Genomic DNA, 22,344 nt, shown 5'->3' with positions numbered 1-22,344 from the left:
TGATGGCAGGATAGGATCAAGAAGGTAAAAAGACGATATCTAGTAGAAATCCTTGGGTAACACAAGAAATATTGAATTTAACTGATGAAAGGAGAAAATATAAAAATTTAGTAAATGAATATGGAGAAAAAAGTACAAACGTCTCAAAAATGAGATCGATAGGAATTGTAAAATAACTAAGCAGAGCTGGCTAGAGGACAAATGTAAGGATGTAGAGGCATATGTCACTAGGGGCAACATAGATAATGCCTACAGGAAAATTAAAAGAGACCTTTGGAGAAAAGAGAACCACCTGTAAGAATATCAAGAGCTCAGATGAAAAACCACTCCCAAACAAAGAATGGGAAGCGGAAAGGTGGAAGGAGTACTTAGAGGGTCTATACACAAGGGAGATGTACTTGAGGACTATATTAAGGAAATACAAGGGGACGTAGATGAAAACGAAAAGGGAATATGACACAGCATGCGGAACTGGACAGAGCACTGAATGACCTAAGTCGAAACTGGGCCTTGGGGGTAGACAAAATTCCTTTACAACTAGTGATAGCCTTTGCTGTAGTTTCCCCTTTCTTTCGGCCATTCACAGTACCACCACAGCAAAGCCGTTTTGGTTAATGTTAAGGCCAGATCAGTCAATCATCCAGACTGTTGCCCCTGCACTTAATGAAAAGGCTGCTGACCTCTTTAGGAGCTACACGTTCGTGTGGCCTCTCAACAGATACCCCTCCGTCAGGTCCACGGTTAATGGGTGGATCTCAGATACGCTTCCACAATTCATCATGGAGCGAGCATTGCTGACCTTGTTAAATGCGTACATGATTTTGCAGAATGGTTGACTGGCCAGCAGGTACAAAGAAACAGTTCCTCCGTCACCGTGGGATCATAAATGCAGCAGTTACAACATGTTTTGTCAGTGCAATTGATACAGGCGATGTAGATAGTGTTCCAGCGCATGTGCACGACCCTGGGCGACAGCAGTTGCCTAGTGAAGCACACGCCATCACGAGGCGACTGCCGGCCGGTGTGGCCGTGCGGTTAAAGGCGCTTCAGTCTGGAACCGTGTGACCGCTACGGTCGCAGGTTCGAATCCTGCCTCGGGCATGGATGTGTGTGATTTCCTTAGGTTAGTTAGGTTTAATTAGTTCTAAGTTCTAGGCGACTGATGACCTCAGCAGTTGAGTCGCATAGTGCTCAGAGCCATTTTGAACGAGGCGACTAGAAACGTGGCCACTGCAAGTGAGCGGTGCCAGCTCCTCAGCGAGTGCGCAGCTACGTCAGATCTGATGCTGTCAGACGCACAGAGGCATCAGACTTCTGTGTGCGCTAGCCAGCAGCTCTAAGTGTGTCAGGTGGAGGAGACACCTTTCGAAAGCTCTCGAACCAATGGGAAGACGGCAGTTCGAGTCAGAGAAGCATTGGGGCTGGGCATGGTTCATAGACAAGCAGATATTAGAGGCAGCAGCTACTTCCACATTGGGTCTCTGGCTGGTATGCAGGAGCTGACAGCTGACAGCGTTAGGTATGTGGCTAATACCTATACTTGCTCACCTTCGAGTTATTATGAGAAACCGCCACTTGTACTCGCGTACAGGGCCAAGCCACCCAATATCGCGGCGCAGAGTGTGGCAACCACACTAGCCTCACTGCCTGGCAACAGGCTTTCACAACGACAGCTGAGCACTCTTCTGGCACTGGCAGCTGAGCTTGGCAGACAGCCTGCTGACACGCCTTGCTGGAGCTAGGGAAGATGGTAAGATGGTGCTACAACATACTCAATAAAAAATGTACAAGATCACACACCACGAAGGAAATATCCAGATGGAATGGAAATCCGTAGATCTGATGTACACAGACAAATAAATCATTACAGTTTGACAAAAGCTGGGTGATTCAAAAGAACAAATTTCACAAATTGAGCAAGTCAGTAGTGCACTGGCCCACCCCTCTTATCCTTATGTAAGCAATTATTTAGTTTGGAATTGATTTATAGAGGTGTTGTATATCGTCCTATGGGGTGTCATGCCAAATTCTGTCCAATTGGTTCATTATATCGTAGAAATCCTGAGCTGATTGGAGCCCCTTTTCTATAATGCTCCCCACTTTTTCAGTTCGGAAGAAATCCAATGACCTTGCTGGCAAAGGTGGAGTTTGGCAGGCATGAAGACAAACAGTAGAAAGTCTTGCAGTGTGTGGACGGGCCTTACCTTGCTGAAAGATAAGCCCACGATGGCTTGCCATGAAGGGCAACAAAACAGTGTAAAGAGAATCGTTAACCTGTCGCTGTGCTGCAACGGTCCTGTGGACCAAAGGCGTTCTGCTATGAAAAGAAATGCCAGCGCAGACCTGTGTTAAAGGTGTCTCTAGACATGTCTTTGGCTTGGAATCTCAACGGTGTAGAATTATCTTCGCTGATGAGTCCCGATTCAAAATGAGCGCCGATGACCAGAGATGTCCTGGACAATGGGGGGATGCCAATTGCACTGAAACACGACATACGGCGCAAAATCCAGGAGTGGTGGTGGTCTAGGGTCCCATTTGTTCTCACAGCACGACTCCTTTGTTTATCATCCACTGCAACATTACAATGGAGGGTGAGTATCTAGTGAAAGACCAACTCCAAGTCGTGGCAATAACTGAAGTATTACGACTTCCTCTCACATTTAAGTAATAAGGAACAAAAAATAACTTGGTCGCTGAAATTCAACTACGTTTTACCGTTTTGGGTAAGAAAAGTTCGTTCGTCTTTGCAGAAACATGGAAAATAGAAAAGGTGCCTCTGGCCAACTACTGGGTCCAGAGGCGCTAGTGCTGCGAGTTTTGGGACTTTGGAGACAGCATCAAGGCGGCGGGAACTTACCTGGAGTTCTGATTGCGTCGATAACTCTGGCCTCGATCGCTGTAGTTCCTGCTGGAGCTGCTCTCAGACTGTGTGCAGATTTTCCAGAAGAACTCGAGGAATTGGTGCTCTGCAGCTACATGTTTATTATTTGCTCCGGATCTCTGATTAAGGTGAGGCTTATAGGGTTTCATAGAACGATATCTCTGCAAAAAGAGACAATTATCTTAGGAGAACACTTCTGAAATGAAGTATTTCCTATACTATTTTAGTGCTGATCAGTTAATTACCACTGTTCCATATAAGGGTGAGCGGTGGAGTACGAGCGTAATCGGCGAGGCTTCACCTGAACACTGTGTCCCCATTCCATCGCGTTGCTTTTCTAACATATTCTGTATGTCATCGAATTACCACGTGATCGGAAGAGTAGTTATAAATGCAGTTCTTGTACCTCAAATTGGGATTCTAAAACAGACCTCTCACGTTCTCAAGCGTTATTCTGCCAGATGAGCCACCCGCTTAAGCCCAACTGAAAGATTAAGTCTGTCATGACGCTTATTGTGTCAGTCATTCTCTGGCATTTGTAATGTAACACAAAACTGAAACTCTCAGAAAGAATTACCAGAATAAATTCAGTCTTAGTGGGAGTGTACGAACATTGTAACAACAGTAACCTAAGTAGTAGGTAAAGCGGCGGTGTTCACACAGTCTTAGTGACGACCTCCTTCTATAACCGGAAATATCAGCATTCTCGCAGATTGGTATGTAAAGATTCGGGTCATGAAAAGAGGTGATCAATGATATTTAGTCTCTTACAGACCATGCAGCTGTTTATGCGGAACCGGAGAACATATGATGGTCCTGTCCAGCGATGAAATGGAAGGCTCGATGAAGAAATGGGTAACGCTTCATTTAGAAACAAATTTCTCACGTGATCTGTTATGTATTCGAATATACCATACGTTGGTGACCAGTAGTTCCTTTAGTATGGCTGGAATATATCAATATATATAACGGAAGCTCGAAATTTAGCGCGGACATCAATGCGGGATGCTTATAATAGTTTCCACCATGGAACTTTGTCTCGAAACCTGGCAGCAGATCAAAGAAGATTCTCGCCATATGTAAAGTATGCCAGCGGCAAGACGCAATCAATGCCTTCTCCACGTAAGAGCAATGGAAACATGTCGATGACAGTGCTTCTAAAGTAGGGTTACTAAACACAGCTTTCTGGAATTTCTTCACCAAAGAAGACGAAGTAAAAATTACAGAATTTGAATCAAGAGCAGATGTCAATATGAGTAACTTAGAAGCACATGTCCTTGAAGTAGTGAAGCAACTTAAATCTCTTAATAAAATCAAGTCTTCCAGTACAGACTATTCTATCAGAATAGGCTGATGAAGTAGCCCCGTGCTTAACAATCATATATAACTGCTCACTTCTAGAAAGATCCCTACCCAAGGCTTGGAAAGCTTCTCGGGAAACACCAATATTCAAGAAACGTACTATGAGTAATCAACTAAATTATAGGCTCATATCGCTAACATCCATATTCGGCAGGTTCTTGGAACATATATTGTGTTCGAACATTATGAATGACCTCGAAGAGAATGGTCTATTGACACATAGTCAACACGGATTTACAAAACATCTGTCTTGTGGAGCACAACTAGCGCTTTACTCGCACTGTGTTGACTGTTATCGTCAAAGGATTTCACACTGATCCGTATTCGAGATTTCGAGAAGTATTTTGACACCGTACCTGACAAGCGGCTTGTAGTGAAATTGCTTGCTTGTGGAATATCGTCTCAGTTATGGAACTTGATTCGTGGTTTTCTATCAAAGAGTTCACAGTTTGTAGTAATTGATGGAAAGTAAACGAGTAAAATAGCAGCGATTTCTGGCGATTTAAATGTCCTCTGCTGTTCTTTTTCTATATAAACGATTTAGGAGACAATCTCAGCATGCGTCTTATGTTGTTTGTAGGTGATACTGTTGTTTAACGTCTTTTAAAACCATCAGAAAGTAAAAACAAATTGAAATCGATTTAGGAAAGATATCTACAAGGTGCGGAAATTGGCAATTGACCCTATACAGGGTGGCCGGAAATTCCCGTTACAAACGTCTACGACTTGTAGTGGGTTGTGAGTACAGAACATTTTGAATAGGAACCCACGTCCGGAATCGTATCGTTTCCGTTCTACGACAGCATGATGGAGCACCACCTCACTTTTCACTGGCTGTCCGGAGACATCTCAACAGACGGTATGCGAAAGATGGATAGGCCGTGGTGGTCCAACCGCGTGGCCGCCACGATGGCCGGATTTAACCCCTCTGGGCTGCGTCTTGTGGGGTTGTATGAAGAGCCTAATTTGTGAGACACCTGTAGAGACAGAGGAAGATCTGCTCGCACGAGTTCTGACCCCTGCACAAGATACTGAAGAGACACCAGGTGGGATGGAGACAGTGTACCAGATCATGCTACGGAAGTACTATGTGTTAACAACGTTGGTGGTCGCCACATCGAGCCGCTGTTGTAACGCATCGGTAAGTTGCAGCTGGTGCCGTAGATGCTGGGTTCTTGTTGTTGTCGGCTAATGTAAACCATAACGTATAAGTTGTAATGAAAATGCGTAAGTAATAAAGGAAAGAGTCAGTATTCTTTTAAAATGGATTGCTACAATTGTACTGGATCACGCATAAGTATTTTCCTCACGTGGGTTTCGATGAGATAATCATCTGCATTGAAACTGTCATAGAACGGAAACAGTACATTTCCGGACGTGGGTTCCCATTCAAAATGTTATGTACTCACTACCCTCTACATGTCCTAGAAGTTTGTAACGGGAATTTCCGACCACCCTGTTTCAAGAAACGTGTGAGGTGATGCCCACGAGTACTAAATGGAGTTCATTAAATTTTGGCCAAATGATAAATCAATCAAATCTAAAGGCCGTAAATTCAACTAAATATCTAGGTTTTGCAATTACGAGCAACTCGAATTGGGAAGAACATATAGAAAATTTTGTGGGGAAGGATAACCAAAGACTGCGTTTTTTGTCAGAACGCTCGGAAAATGTAACAGAACTACTACAGAGAATGCCTACTCTACGCTTATCTGTCTGCTACGCGATGTGGGATACTTAACCAGATAGGGTTAACGGAGTACATTGAGAAAGATCAAACAAGGGTCGAACGTTTCATACTATCGAGAAATAGGGGAGAGAGTGTCACGGGCGTGATACAGGATTTGGGACGGACATCACTAAAACAAAGGCGTTTCTTGCTGCGGCGGAATCTTGTCACAAAATTTCTTCACCAACTTTCTCCTCCGATTGCGGAAAACTTTTTTTGCTGTCGACCTACATAGGGAGAAAGGACCATGATAATAAAATAAGGGAGATCACAGCTCGCACGCATAGGTGTTGATTTTTTTTTTTTTTTTTTTTTTTGCACGCTTTTCAAGAGAGGAATAATATAGAGAATTATTGTGAAGGTGGTTCGACGAACTCTCTGCCAGGCAGTTAAGGGTGATTTGCAGAGTAAGTACGTAGATGTCTAGAGTATTGTACACAGGCGGTGGACAAAAGTGTGGAAACACCAAAAAGACAACAAATTAGTTACCGTAACAGAGCGTAGGAAATCAGTTGTGATTCAAAGCAGTTTCCAACCTTCTCTGAATGGACAATTTCAGGTCTTGTACGGTTTTCTTTGGAATCTTGTATTATTCTTCCTGTAAAACAGTAGCAAGTTTATGTAATGATATCGAAGGTGTATTGCGATCGCGATCCCTTCTCTCCACAGTAGATCAGCATTGCTCAACAATATTGCAATCTGGTGACTTTTGTGGCCAGGAGACTGGAGACAACTCATCCTCGCTCTCATGAGACCAGTACTGGACGGTGCGAGCTGTGTGAAAAGGGTCCCTGTCATCTTGGAACACAGTATCAACGTTGAAGTGGCAATCAGGAACGCCCCACAGTGCAATAGGCAAGTGAACCCCGTCGCTGGATTGCTGAGTAGCGAAGTGTAGTGCTTCTGGAGGAGTGATGATACTACATTGATGGGCGAATATCTGTCAGTTGCAGTTGTGGTCACCGAAAACCGGTAGCATACATTGCTGACTGGGCAAACGAACCAACGTCTCACGCTTCATGCTGTCAAGAACTAACCGAGTAAAAACTGATTAGTAATGAAGGTATCCAGACGTTCTCTGGTGCTATATAACGACGTTTGGAGACGTTTGGAGACGCTACTGCGGAACGTTAGAGATTCATACCAAACTGAATGCTCAAGATCACACATAATATAAGGTTCCGTCATTCTCATCATCTGTGTGTTGTCATATAGTCATTCTACGGCACAAAACTAATCAAATACGAATGTCTTGTTCTTGTTGTTAGCATATTTACAAAAGATGGTGTAGTTATTAGACAATGTGTCATATAACAAACACAGCTCAAAGATAAATTTATAATTATAAATTCAACATAAATTCGTGTATAGTGGCTTATCTCAGTTAACACTTGTCCGCTTATACAAGAAGAAACGTATTTGTTACCAGCGCTCCCGTCGTAGACATTTGCCGCTAAAATCGAAAATACTGGAATACCACACTAAAATAGCAAGTGCTATTTTCGAAAATTTACTCATACGATGAATTGAAACCGTAGATACTTAGTAAGACACTAAATGACAAGGCTGATGAAAATCTCTTGTTATTACAACTAATAGTGTCAACAGAGCTTGTATATTTCCAAAGAGTGGTTTTATTAATTGACAATAAATAAACAACCTATAAAGTCTTATTGGATATGTATGTGGTGGTGATTGTGGACATTACCACCAGTACATCTCCTGACGCACAAGAAAATTAGGAAGATAAGTATGAATCTTCTCGTAGTGTAATACTTAGTCATTATTATCATTATTATTATCTGCATTACTCAGTGTATATTTACCTGTTACTTCAATCGCTTCAAGCTGTTAAGACTATGCTATACGTTTATCTTATTCTTACTGATCCTTTTTTCCTATTTGCAGTTAATATCAGGACGTAAGCATCTCAGCTCAGCTATATGGTTAACCGTGATATAGTGCCACGATGTATATAGCAGCATTGTCAGGAGTGCCGAGTTTCATCGTTAGAGTTGCTGTCTGCTTGGGTTAATCTATCGTACAAATGAACTAATAGGAAAGAAATTATAAGCCGAATCTAGTAGGCAAAAGCTGCTTTTAACAAGAGTAGAAGCCTTTTCACATCCAGCAGCATCGATAAACATCTCAGGGAAGACCACATAGAGACGTTTGTTTGTAGTGTACTGCTGTACGGATGTGAAACATTGACAACCGGAGAAGCAGAAAAACATAAAATAACATCCTTCAAGATGTAAAGCTGCTACAGAATGTTCAAGATTTTCTACATAGACAAGATATCAAACGAAGACATGCTCCATAGAGTGGACGAAGAGAATCCTTGTCTCCTGAAGGTAATCGAAGACTAAAGGGACACATGGGTTGGTCTCTGCTGAGACAGGGTCGTCATCAGAAGTTACGCTGACGCAACAGTAGAAGGGAAGAATGCAAAACGCAGATCGAGACTACAATACATCAAACAGATCTTGAATGGCACCAGATGGACCAGCTATACCACTCTCAAAAGGAAGGCTGAAGACAGAAACGCACGGCCGGCTGCTGCTAAACCAGCCTGATCGCCGAAGAAAAAATTTCCTTGGGGAGGACGGAACTTGTGCTAGTTGCCAGTCTTCGCGATAACGTCTCACTAACATAGCGGTTCTAAATCTTGACTTGCTAATATACTGGTAAATATACAAGAGAGCTGAATATGCTAGGTAATTTGTCTGAATAAAGCCCTCTTCCTCGTTAATAGCTTCTTCACCGACACCGCTTACTTTGTTGCAAGCGTGTATGCAGGCAATTGAGGTGATGGTGTAACAAGCCGACGGAGTTTAACAACGTCCTTGCATTTCTTTCAGGTTGCTCTTTTGATTGGAGAAGGGGGAACTCTACGCGAGCTGGTTCGCCTACTGAGCGACACAAGGAGACAGTATGGCAGCGGCGACAGCAGTCATTGCATCCGCATCCGTTATACAAGAATAGTGGATAGACTGCACCGATACTTCCAGGTGTGTGTTTTGCTTTGCTCTTCGGCATCTTATGTAAATTATTCTTGCTTTGTAGCGCTTTTTAAGTAATACTATTGACTTTTATTTATATTTAAGTTATACAAAACTTCGCTGTTTGTTTGCTATCTGAAAACGACTAGTATGGAATCCTTTTAAACTATTATGTCAATATCATTGACAAGAAAACAATATCACCTGATCCATTAAAGAACTTTTTCTACAAGTACCGCGAAAACCAGTTTGCAACATAATTTTATCCTTCGTGTGGATTTAGTACAAATTTTACGGTATTTGGTGCCTGGTATTTCTTTTCTGTAACTGCTGTCGTTCTGCATCAGACTGTTTTTCTTACTCATTTTAAAAGGCAGCCACGCACATAAGTCTAGCAGCCGGCACTTGCTATAGTTTAACTAATTTATAAAGATATTACTTTCAATTATACAAATATTTCTAACAGGCTACAAAGTTGGGCACATGTAGTAGCGAAAGTATAAAAAATAAAATGGTCATATTACGCCCCCGTATACACGAGAGCTATTCGGGAAGTAAATTTCGATCGATCGCGAAATGTAAACCACTGTGAAAATCAAAAATGCTTCATTTGCAGCAGTTAGCTACATGTACCAGTTACTTCTCCAGACAGTCGCGGCTCCTACGTAGACCTTAGACCACCAATCAGACATAAAAGAAGGAGACCAAGACGTTCTTGGAATTACCTTGTCAACTGAATATTGCTCCATCTCGGGATACGCGAGGAGGAGGCCCTGAATAGAGAGGCTTGGCTGAAGATAACAGAAATACAACAACATATTGCTATTAATTGATCTCTGATTAATTAACCTTTTAGTAACAATAATAATAATAGTAATTACAGTTTCCAAAACGTAGAATTCCAACTCGATGTAAAGTTGTAGCACGGCATCCGAATCCTGACCTTATGCCAGTTACGGACTTCAAATTGTGTTCGATTATGATGATGATTTTTGATTTGTAGGACGCTCAAGCGCGGTCGTCAGCGCCCATAGAAAGTCCCAATTTTTTCACAGTCCAATTATTACGCAACCCAATTTAGTCACTGTCACGAATGATGGTGATGATGAGGACATGAGAAACTCCCAGTCCCCGGGCAGGGAAAATCTCCAACCCGGCCGGGAATCGAACCCAGGACCCTGTGATCAAGAGGCAGCAACGCTAGCCACTAGACCACGAGCTGCGGACGCGTTCATTTAGTAGCATACAATCGAACTACGATCTTGGGCAAAGGCCTCTTCTGTTAGCTGCGATCATAAAGCTGAGATTCAGCCTCGTTAAATTCAAATTACGCAGATATTCAGATCTTAGTTTTGAAACTAGTTCAGGGATCGTCGTTGCCTGAACTTCGATAAACCTCTTCTTTCATAACTGCTTATTGTGTACCGGCAAGCACCTCTTCTCAGAAAATCTCTTAAAAAAAAAAAACACAGTTGTACGGGCGACACAGAAAGTTCAGTCAGTATCTCCTGACCAGGGTTTTGCAGTTGCAGAACGTTATAAGACATCAAACTACTGGAATACCACACATACTGAAGAAGTGCAAATGCCCTTCTTTGGAGTGAAATATATGGATAACATGAAGTAACCTCAGAAAGATGATTTGCAGTAGGCGTTAATCAGATTTCCTTTTTTAACAATATCTGGAAAACAATAGCTCAGTAACAAATCTTTCGTGTGACTTCAGACGTTTGAAGCGACTCTAAATTTTCAGCTAAACATTTTTATAGAAAATCCTCTTACGAATCTACAACATACATTAAAACATAATACTGAACGGGGTACTTAGTTGCTGAACCTAGAACTATTTGGGAATTTGTTTCAGTGTCCTCATATAAGCTGTCAGTATCGGAAATCTAGGAAATTGCTAAACAACAATAGGTCCCAGTTTGAGAAGCGTATTATGATGTTCATGTAAATGTGCAGTCCTACAGTTGCGCCGTAGACGTGCAGACATTTTTAAGTATTGTTATTGGTTTTTCTGTATTAGTATGGATTAGACTATCCGTCCGTGTCTGGTATAACGTTATTATTGTAGCATGATACATCCCAAATCTGTATTGCTGTGTTTGCTTTGTTTACTAACAGGTTTTGACTTTCGTGACTGCCGTCAGAGCCCAGTTAACGGAACTGACGCGAGGTGGCAAACATGTAACAGGTTTGTAAACTGGGTATGACATTCGAAAGGTGTGCTAGGTAGCCTGCGGAGGAAACTTTATTGCTGTAACACTCTGCATTACAGAAACTGAGAAAACTGAGCCTTAAAGAAATGGTACTGGAGTGCATATGCGAGGCAGCAAGTTACGAGCTGCTAAACCGTAAATAAAAATTGTAACTTAAAAATATAAAACGCCTTTCTTAGATATACAGGGTGTTACAAAAAGGTACGGCCGAACTTTCAGGAAACATTCCCACAGACTCGCGACTGGGGAAGACCTAGAACGACGAGGAGACCTGCAATGGACGAGGCAATTCTTCGTGCAGTTGACGATAACCCTAATGTCAGCGTCAGAGAAGTTGCTGCTGTTCAAGGTAACGTTGACCACGTCAGTGTATGGAGAGTGCTACGGGAGAATCAGTTGTTTCCGTACCATGTACAGCGTGTGCAGGCACTATCAGCAGCTGAATGGCCTCCACGGGTACACTTCTGCGAATGGTTCATCCAACAATGTGTCAATCCTCATTTCAGTGCAAATGTTCTCTTAACGGATGAGGCTTCATTCCAACGTGATCAAATTGTAAATTTTTCACAATCAACATGTGTGGGCTGACGAGAATCCGCATGCAATTGTGCAATCACGTCATCAACACAGATTTTCTGTGAACGTTTGGGCAGGCGTTGTTGGTGATGTCTTGATTGGGCCCCATGTTCTTCCACCTACGCTCAATGGAGCACGTTATCATGATTTCTTACGGGATACTCCACCTTTGCTGCTAGAACATGCGCCTTTACAAGTACGACACAACATGTGGTTCATGCACGATGGAGCTCCTGCACATTTCAGTCGAATTGTTCGTACGCTTCTCAACAACAGTTTCGGTGACCGATGGATTGGTAGAGGCGGACCAATTCCATGGCCTCCACGCTCTCCTGACCTCAACCCTCTTGATTTTCATTTATGGAGGCATTTGAAAGCTCTTCTCTACGCAACCCCGGTACCAAATGTAGAGACTCTGCATGCTCGTATTGTGGACGGCTGTGATACAATACTCCATTCTCCAGGGCTGCATCAGCGTATTAGGGATTCCATGAGACGGAGGGTGGATGCTTGTATCCTCGCTAACGAAGGACATTTTGAACATTTCCTGTAACAAAGTGTTTGAAGTCACGCTGGTACGTTCTGTTGCTGATTAATGTGATTTGAAGAGAAGTAATAAAATGAGCTCTAACATGGAAAGTAAGCGTTTCCGGACACATGTCCACAAAACATATTTTCTTTCTTTGTGAGTGAGGAATGTTTCCTGAAAGTTTGGCCGTACCTTTTTGTAACACCCTGTAGAAAAACGCATAATCTGAAGGTTAAGTACAATGGACTAAATTAACCTTCTACTGTAGTGGATATCAGAATAAAGGAATAGATATTTGTCGGGAAACTAACATTGTCGTTAGGAATAATTGTTCACAACGTACACACATCAAAAAACGTTTTGCATTACCTCGATTCCCTGAACTGCTGAAGATAGACGTTGATTGTCGATATTGTATCACAGAGACAGTCCCTTTGATTGTTCAGATATGCCACTAAACCCGATGTAAACAACCATGCATGAGCAACGCCTATTAGACGGAGAGCCCATCAGTTCCAGTCATTCCATTAGGAAGGAGGTACACGGCTCCTGTTGCCTGTAGTTCAAGCATGCCTAGACAGTCAATACCGCTGTTCGAGCGCGTCCGCATTGTGTTACTTAGTGCCAGGAAGGGATCTCAACAAGGAAGTGTCCAGGCGTCCCGGAGTGAACCAAAGCGATGTTGTTCGGACATGGAGGAGATACAGAGAAACAGGAACTGTCGATTTCATGCCTCGCTCAGGCCGCCCAAGCGCTACTACTGCAGTGGATGACCGCTACCTACGGATTATGCCTCTGTGGAACCCTGACAGCAACGTAACCATGTTGAATAATGGTTTTCGTTCAGCCACAGGACGTCGCGTTACGACTCAAACTGAATCCAATAGGTTGCATTATGAGCAACTTCACTCCCGATGCGAATGGCGAGGTCCATCTTTGCAAACACGACACCATGCAGGGCCGTACAGATGGGCCCAGCAACATGCCGAATGGACCGCACAAGATTGGCATCAAATTCTCTTTACCGATGAGTGTTGCATATGCCCTCAATCAGACAGTCGCCGGAGACATGTTGGAGGCAACCTTGTAAGGCTGAACGCCTTGGACACACTGTCCAGCGAATGCCACGAGGTGAAGGTTCCCTGATGTTTTGGGGAGGCGTTATGTGGGACCGACTTACGCTGCTGGTGGCCATGGAAGGAGCAGTAATGGCTGTACGATATGTGAATGCCATCCTCCGACCGATAGTGCCACCATATTTACAGTATATTGTCGAGGCATTCGTCTTCGTGGTCGACAATTCGCGTCCCCATCGTGCACATTTTGTGAATGAATACCTCCAGGGTAACGACATCGCTCGACGAGAATGTTCTCTAGACATGAATCTTATCGAACATGCCTGGGATAGATTGAATAGGGCTTTTTATGGACGACGTGCCCCAACAACCACTGAGGGATCTACGCCGAATCGCCGTGGAGGAGTGGGACGTTTTGGACCAACAGTGCCTTGATGAATCTGTGGATAGTATGCCACGACGAGTACAGGCATGCATCAACGCAAGAGGACGTGCTACTGTGTATTAGATGCACCAGTGTGTACAGAAATCTGGACCATCACCTCTGTAGGTCTCACTGTATGGTTGTACAACATACAATGTGTGGTTTTCATGATTAAGGAAAACTGCGGACATGATGTTTATGTTGATTTCTATTCCAATTTTCGTACAGGTTCCGGAACTCTCTGAACCGAGGTAATGTAACCCTTTTTTTGATGTGTGTATATGCAGCAGTATGAAATCCAGTATAACGACATGTGTCGGGTTCAGTTCCCGGTTGGGTAGGAGATTTTTCTCTGCTCAGGGACGCGCATGTCGCCGAAGTGGCGTCATATCAAAAGACTTGCACCAGGCGATCCCGTGTACCAGACGGGAGGACGCCGCCACACGAAATTTCATTTTCATAGCAAATTCGTTACGTGTATCCTTCAGACATTGTAGTATTATTTTCGTGCAACGCTGCCTTTATACTGATTGCCACTACTGTATAGCTGAACACGCAGTGAGCCACGTTGCAAGACGGAGAGGTGAACCAGACAAGGCTTAACGGTAGATTAACAATCTTTATCTGGTACAGCGACCGGTCTGATGCGGTTTTATAGCTGACATTAGATGCTCATTTATGCAAATGTTGGACTGGTCACCCATGGGCGCCTCTGAAAACACGATTCACGAACAGCTAAAATACGATGAAATATTGAATAAAGTTCACACGATTCAAAGAATGATGATGCCCTCCCTTATATTACGTGGCGACTGTTGCGAAAAAAAGAACAGCTTGTCAGTAAAATAAAATATATATGCCAGTAATGACAACAATGCGTTTCATAGGATGTGATAAACGCTAGATAACAGACGTAGGGTGGGTTGTTCAGAAAGATGATACTTTGCAAATCCTGTACAACTAGGTGTTTTAAAGTGGATAAATAACGAATTTTTCGAAACTTCACGCAAAAAAATTTTGATTTTCTTACGGTACCGGAGTTAAAGAATAATACAAGCCAGTTAACTTGTTCCCTCACGCCGATTTGCATATTTTGCGAATAACTTTTTGTTACTCACGAGGTGGGTCGCATTCCGGTCTGTCACGTAGGGAATCGTTATGTTCATCAAAATTTGCACAAAACGTTTACACGCCTATTAGTGAGAAACGAAAATACATTACTTCGCACAGACTCTAGAACACAGAAAATAATTAAAAAAGTATGTGGTATTGGTCTTGAAACTCCATACAATCCCTGATTCTTAGTACTTAGTCTTTCTCCAGAGTTAACTGACACAATTATTGTAAGTACCTGGAGTACTGGCCGTAGTGTTTGGTCACACGCAAGACCGTTATGTCCCCTAATAGCGTGTGGTCTATCGTAGTATTTGACAGTTTCAGAAACCGTCCTGATGTGTTTTGACTCAGGTCCTGCAAGCACCTGAGATGATAGCACACTCTGATCGTGATGTTTGATTTGTGGGTCGCTCAACTATGCTGTCATCAGTGCCCATAGAGAGTCCCAATTTTTTCTCAGTCCATTTTTGCCACTGTCACGCATGATGATGATGATGATGATGAAATGATGAGAACATCACAAACACCCAGTTCCTGGGTAGAGACTGCGGACAGTAGAACACTCTGGCCTTTGCACTACATTAAATAACTTTCGTAGAAATTTTTCCGTTGTGGAGCTGGTGGAGTACATAGGCATATTTCTTCTTTGAATAGTTATAAAGTGCTTTCTGTATACTCAGTATCAGATAAGAAATCATGGAGAATTCTTTTAGCGTTCTGACCCTTCTAAGAATTAAGCTCTGTAACCCAGTTAACTGTTCTCTTCCTATGCGGCTGCTTCAGGAGAAAGTGGCTGTTATTTCTAATGCACGCCCTGTCCTCTTGAAACATACGGTGTGCACACGACTCTACCCAGATAACTGGGGAAGCCTTGTAGTTTTTAAAGATATTTCCATCGAAGTTAGTTTTTCTTCAGTATTCTCGGCACCGCTCAAACTTTTCCTAGAGTCATGTGCGATTTTATTGAGACTCACCGTCTTTTTCCAAATTACAAAATGGTGCAAATAAACGAAAGCGATACATAGATAACAGTAGTGATCATATGTGCAATTCAGCTCGTGATATCTGTTCGAAAGTAGAGATCGCCATACTCTCTCTGGTTATTGCGTTTCCTTCGCAAACATTAGTTGCAAAGTTAACGCTGTTTGCACAAAACGTATTGTAATGTTCGTTGAGTATGTAATTCATATCATCCCTTAATAAGATAATAAAGACCCAAAAGCATGCCGGAACCTTATTCTTGGCAACATGTTGCACCGCTCTGTAGCTTCTTTTATTGCGATATAGAGTTGCTAACGCCCAGCGCCTTATGATACAGTACTTTCGACTTGGCTCCTTCATCTGGAAACTTTAGTAATTGTTGGTAGGTAATTTCCTTCATCGTAAAGTGTATTTCGTCGCTTGTGAGTGTCCACAAAAAGATATGTAAGTCTTTCAGAACAGAAATCAGCTTTAATAAGAAAAAGAACTGCGGTTTCTGCTTGGAATATCAATGTGATAATCATCTGAACAGATTCGAAACGATACTACTTCATTAATTAAAACCATATTGTAACCATGTTAGTTCCAAAATAATTAGCGGTGCACAACATGTTATTTATATTCATTCATTCCTAACAGCAGAAGACTAGTAACAGAAGATAAAGCTTGTGACGTTTACCCTACTTTGCAGGTGATGACTGTACCTGCGCTGATGTGTTGGGTGGCGTCTCCGCTGCTTTCCAATGGCGCCCTGACAGCTGGTCAGCAGGACCAGCGACAGCTGCCGCTGCCGCTCTGGCTACCTGCAGACACACACGCGTCGCCGACGTATGAACTGCTGTTCATCATCCAAGCCACCTGTCTGACGATAACGGCGGAGGCCACGCTGTGTCTGGATGTTTTCTTTGTTCGCCTCATGATGTTCGTTGCAGCCGAGATAGAAGTCTTAGATCAAAGCATTTCAACAATGCATTATTTCCATTTGAAGGATACAGCGTCGCTTGATTATCTATATGGAGTCGGGAGCGAACGGTCGTCTACGGCATCCGGTGTAGGTCACGCGACTCCACCTGTAGACGAATCCTCAGACACCGCTTCAGATGAAATGTTCTCTAAGCTAGTGAAGAATGTTCTTCATCACCAGGCAATTCTCAGGTTAGCATCAGAATACAACTGAACACATTTGTCTGTTCATAAGGTGTTAAAATGACACACCTGCCACACAGTATAATGCACAGAATACAGGGTGCTCCATTCATCGTGACCAGGCCAAATATCTCATGAAAGAAACGTCAAACGAAAATCTACAAAGAACGAAACTTGTCTAGCTTGAAGGGGGAAACCAGATGGCGCTATGGTCGGCCCGCTATATGTCGCAGCCATAGGTCAAACGGATATCAACTGCGTTTTTTTAAATAGGAAGCCCCATTTTTATTACTTATTCGTGTAGTACGTAAAGGAATATGAATGTTTTAGTTGGATCCCTTTTTTCGCTTTGTGATAGATGGCGCTGTAATAGTCAGAAACAATACGTCTCACAATTTTAGACGAACAGTTGGTAACAGATAGGTTTTTTAAATTAAAATACAGAACATAGGTACGTTTGAACAATTTATTTCGGTCGTTCTAATGTGATACATGTACCTTTGTGAACTTATCATTTCTGAGAACGCATGCTGTTACAGCGTGATTACCTGTAAATACCACATTAATGCAATAAATGCTCAAAATGATGTCCGTCAACCTCAATGCATTTGGTAATACGTGTACCGACATTCCTCCCAACAGCGAGTAGTTCGCCTTCCGTAATGTTCGCACATGCATTGACAATGTGCTGACGCATGTTGCCAGGCGTCGACGATGGATCACGATGGCAAATATCCTTCAACTTTTCTCACAGAAAGACATTCGGGAACGTCAGATCTGGTGAAAGTGCGGGACATGGTATGGTGCGTCGTCGACCAATCCACCTGTCATGAAATACGCTATCTAATACCGCTTCAACCGCACGCGAGCTATGTGCCGGACACCCATCATGTTGGAAGTACATCGCCAATCTGTTATGCAGTGAAACATCTTGTAGTAACATCGGTGGAAAATTACGTAGGAAATCAGCATACATTGCACCATCGGTAAAATGGGGGCCAATTATCCTTCCTCCCATAATGCCGCACTATACATTAACCCGCCAACGTCGTTGATGTTCCACTTGTCGCAGCCATAGAGGATTTTCCGTTGCCCAATAGCGCATATTATGCCGGTTTACGTTACCGCTGTTCGTGAATGACGCTTCGTCGCTAAATAGAACGTGTGCAAAAAATATGTCATCGTCCCGTAATTTCTCTTGTGCCTAGTGGCAGAACTGTACACGACGTTCAAAGTCGTCTCCATGCAATTCCTGGTGCATAGAAATATGGTACGGGTGCAATCGATTTTGATGTAGCATTCTCAACACCGATGTTTTTGAGATTCCCGATTCTCGCGCAATTTGTCTGCTACTGATGTGCGGATTAGCCGCGACAGCAGCTAAAACACCTACTTGGGCACCATCATTTGTTGCAGGTCGTGGCTGACGTTTCTCATGTGGCTGAACACTTCCTGTTTCCTTAAATAACATAACTATCCGGTGAACGGTCCGGACACTTGGATGATGTCGTCCAGGATACCGAGCAGCATACATAGCACACGCCCGTTGGGCATTTTGATCACAATAGCCATACATCAACACGATATCGATCTTTTCCGCAATTAGTAAACTTTCCATTTTAACGCGGGTAATGTATGACGAAGCAAATACCATCCGCACTGGCGGAATGTTACGTGATACCACGTACTTACACGGTTGTGACTATTACAGCGCCATCTATCACAAAGTGAAAAAAGTGGTCCAACTAAAACATTCATATTTCTTTACGTACTACACGAATATGTAATAAAAAGTAGGTGTTCCTATTCTAATAAAAGCAGTTGATATCCGTTTGACATGTGGCAGAGCCATCTAGCGGGCCAACCACAGCGCCATCTCGTTTCCCCCTTCAAGCTAGAAGAGTTTCGTTCTTTGTAGTTTCTTCGTTTGATGCTTATTTCGTGAGATATTTGGCCCGGTCACTATCAGTGGACAACCCTGTATACAGAAAACTGCACTGTATTACCCTACAAATATTTATGTATATGGGAAACATTTTTCTAACGATATGTAAGGTATATGATCACCAATTAACTTCGAATATGTTGTACCCATATTTGGTACATACGGTAACGAACGCCTTATTTACTATTTCTTTGAAATATGTCAGAGATGAGAATATTGTGGTGACACATAAAAAATAACACTCTCATCGTCCTATAAACACTTAGGAGAGTGCTATATCCATAATCATTTGATTAGGTATTTACGTCCGAAGTCGTACCGACTTGTTCAATAGGGACAATCTAGTTTGGTAATGAATTTTACTCTACATCGCCTGCAGGGTATGTGGCAGTAGTGATTTACTATTAATACAGTGTTAAACTTCTAACTAACTAATTAATAAACCAAAATGGTAAATTTAGCTGATTGTGCTGTACACCTTCAATGTATTGAAGAAAGCAATTTTGGAATACCATTATTCTCCTCTATAGAGACAATGTTAATTGATTACAGTTTTTAGTTATAATACAATTCTCCAGTTGATCTACATAACCGACAAAAGACAGAAGGGGTACTTATAGTCCAGTGTACGTAAATTTATGGGTTCATCTCATTTTATGAACACTAGGATATACAAAGGGAACCTTAACAAAACGTACTCCGATGACTGGAGCTGCAGTTAGTCACTGAGTTAGCCACATCACTGCATGTTCAATGGATCACAATCACGGCGTCTGTCCATAAAATAGACCGAGTCAGTTTTACAATTAGAGTGCGCTTTTTTCAATTAACAAGAAGGCAACATTTGACAAATTTCTTAATTTCTTAAGGTGTGTTTTATACGCACATGGTGACTGTTACTTGAGTATATTCACCTTCTCTCCCTCTCTCCTTCTCTCAATTATTTTCTTTCTTACATACTTTGATTAGTTTTTACTTAATACTCAATTTCTCCCTCCTTCGTTTAAACACACGTTCACTATACCACATTCAGAGAGTCTTGCATGGAGTAGAAAGAACTGTGAAATATTTCTGATTTCAGTACGAATCTGAAAATAATATTATGATTTCTTAAATTCTTTATATCCCTGGGTATGAGGTCAAAGATTTTAATCGGTAAATACCATTCATTTCTGTATACACTATGGCTGAGATACAGATAGACTGAAATATTTATTCTTCTAGTGTTACATTTATGAGCTACTTGGTTTCTTTAACTCTTTAGGATTGTTTACTGTAATCTATGGAATTCAGTAGATGCAATCTGAGGCCGTTGTCAGCAGTCTCAACTGTTTAAATAGCTGTGCACAAGAAGTTGCAAAGGGGCACCAAATGTTATCCTTGTTGCACGCCTCAGTGCAATAAACGCTTTCTTTCTAAGTAACAAATTATGTGATGTCATAACTAATTTCCTGTAAGAAAAAGAGTTCTTCATTCGTGGCCTATTACTGTCGTTGGTGAAAAAGGGGATGAGTTACGAGGTGGAATGAAAATAGTAAAAAAAAAAAAATCCAGTTTCTTGACTGCGATAAATGAGGCTACCCATAACCCAATCGATGCACAGCTTGAACATTTAAGAGGACCTCCAACATCAGATTTCACGTTTAAGTTCTTCTCAACATAAATCCCCAAGAAATTACAAAAGTCAGTTTCATTTATTAATTTACCTTGTGCATTACTTATGGAGATATCGTCGATTCTTGTGGCAGACATAATTTCATGTAACATGTCTTATCTAATTTCAGTGGCAGTCAATATGCTGTGAATCAGCTGCATTTTTACCAGGCTTAAATGAACTGTAAGCATGGCAGATGTCTCACAAATTAGGGTGTCCTCCAAAATTATGAACGAGGAAACTTGTTACTATTAAATGAGACATGAATCACAACTACTTTAATTTATTACTATAAAATTATTAACAAAGGAAAGACAAACGGTGCCAACATTTGGTTTATGTGACATAGGGGTTGGGGGAAAGATGCTTATAGTCATGCAAGTTAATTAATTGCAGTTGCAAAGTGTCCAGTGATTATCATGATGTTAACTGAAAACAGAAAGGAACACTCACGTCTGTGGTTGGAGTTGAAAGAAGACTGTTCACTGATTCGAAATGCAAGTCTTCAAAGTGAAGCTTGAAGTGACCGAAGTGTTATAAAATTACTTTTGCTTCTCTATACATCAACTCTCAGTTGCGGCTCAGTCTCACCGTCTTATTCTAGATGGAAGGTGTAGTGGCTGCAAAATCAGTCATTGACGGGACGATTGAATCTTGGCAGCGGCAAAGTGCGTATCAGCTCGGTATGTCACGAAGTCCTTGATATATCAAATGTGAAGAGGCTGGTCAGATTCCCTCTGCGGTCTGGCAATGAAGCTGAAGATGAAAAAGTTCATGTTGAAGACCAAGATGATGTTTTTTTTATAATTTTTATTATATTTACTTATGACAGCGCAGTGTTCATTGCCATGTGTATTTAGACCTATTCCTTTGTTGAACTAACCATTTTTAAAAAATCCTGCTAATTGCATATTACTGATGCCTCATTTAATCCTGGTTTTTATCTCATATTAACGATAAATTTCATTGTTTCCTTGGGAAACCATCTGTTAAAAACTAGCACACATTCTCAGTATACAGAAAACAGTCATCAACCCACAAAATAATACATAACAGATCTAGCCACCCCGTAGTTCACAAACAAGTCAGCTTCAGGTACCTCCTACACAGAATGAACAGAATACCAATTAATAAACGTAACTAGACAGATTACCACAGAAAATCGTTACAAATTAAACGCAGTAGATAAATTAAACAAAAAAAAAAAAAACACAGACACAACTGCTACAGAAGATATGCAACATTATTACAGCATAATACATCAGTGATGATCATACATCAGAGAACACAAGAAATACGAAAATTAGACTAAACCCCGTCTCAACAGGCTTTGGAAGGTCCAACGGTACCGACGGTCCGCCGTGTCATCCTCAACCCATAGGCGTCGCTGAAAGCGGATATGTAGGGGCATGTGGTCAGCACACCGCACTCCCGGTCGTATGTTAGTTTACGAGACTGGAGCCGCTATTTCTCAATCAAGTAGCTCCTGAGTTTGTCTCACAAGGTCTGAGTGCACCCCGATTGACAACAACGCTCATCAGACCGGATGGTCTCCCATCCAAGTGCTAACCTAGCCCGACAGCACTTATCTTCGGTGATCTGACGGGAACCGGTGTTTCCACTGAGGCAGTGGCGTTGGCACACACAAAATACACAAGATGGAAAACAGGAAAACATTGTACATCCTGACTTTTAGCAACT

General features: G+C 42.1%; 1 protein-coding gene across 1 annotated transcript in view; it reads left to right on the top strand.

Annotated features, from left to right (window-relative positions):
* Positions 1-1,427: 1,427 nt before the first annotated feature.
* Positions 1,428-22,344, top strand: part of LOC126200663 (odorant receptor Or1-like) — a 47,181-nt gene continuing 26,264 nt past the window's right edge. The window contains exons 1-4 of the mRNA XM_049936730.1: positions 1,428-1,519; positions 2,751-3,009; positions 8,834-8,983; positions 16,590-17,053. Coding sequence (XP_049792687.1) covers positions 1,428-1,519; positions 2,751-3,009; positions 8,834-8,983; positions 16,590-17,053 — 965 coding nt within the window. The remainder of the gene's footprint in view (positions 1,520-2,750; positions 3,010-8,833; positions 8,984-16,589; positions 17,054-22,344) is intronic.

The sequence above is a fragment of the Schistocerca nitens genome, chromosome 1 (genome assembly GCF_023898315.1).
Source record: "Schistocerca nitens isolate TAMUIC-IGC-003100 chromosome 1, iqSchNite1.1, whole genome shotgun sequence".
NCBI classification, from domain to species: domain Eukaryota; kingdom Metazoa; phylum Arthropoda; class Insecta; order Orthoptera; family Acrididae; genus Schistocerca; species Schistocerca nitens.
This window is presented reverse-complemented; position numbering and strand designations above follow the sequence as displayed.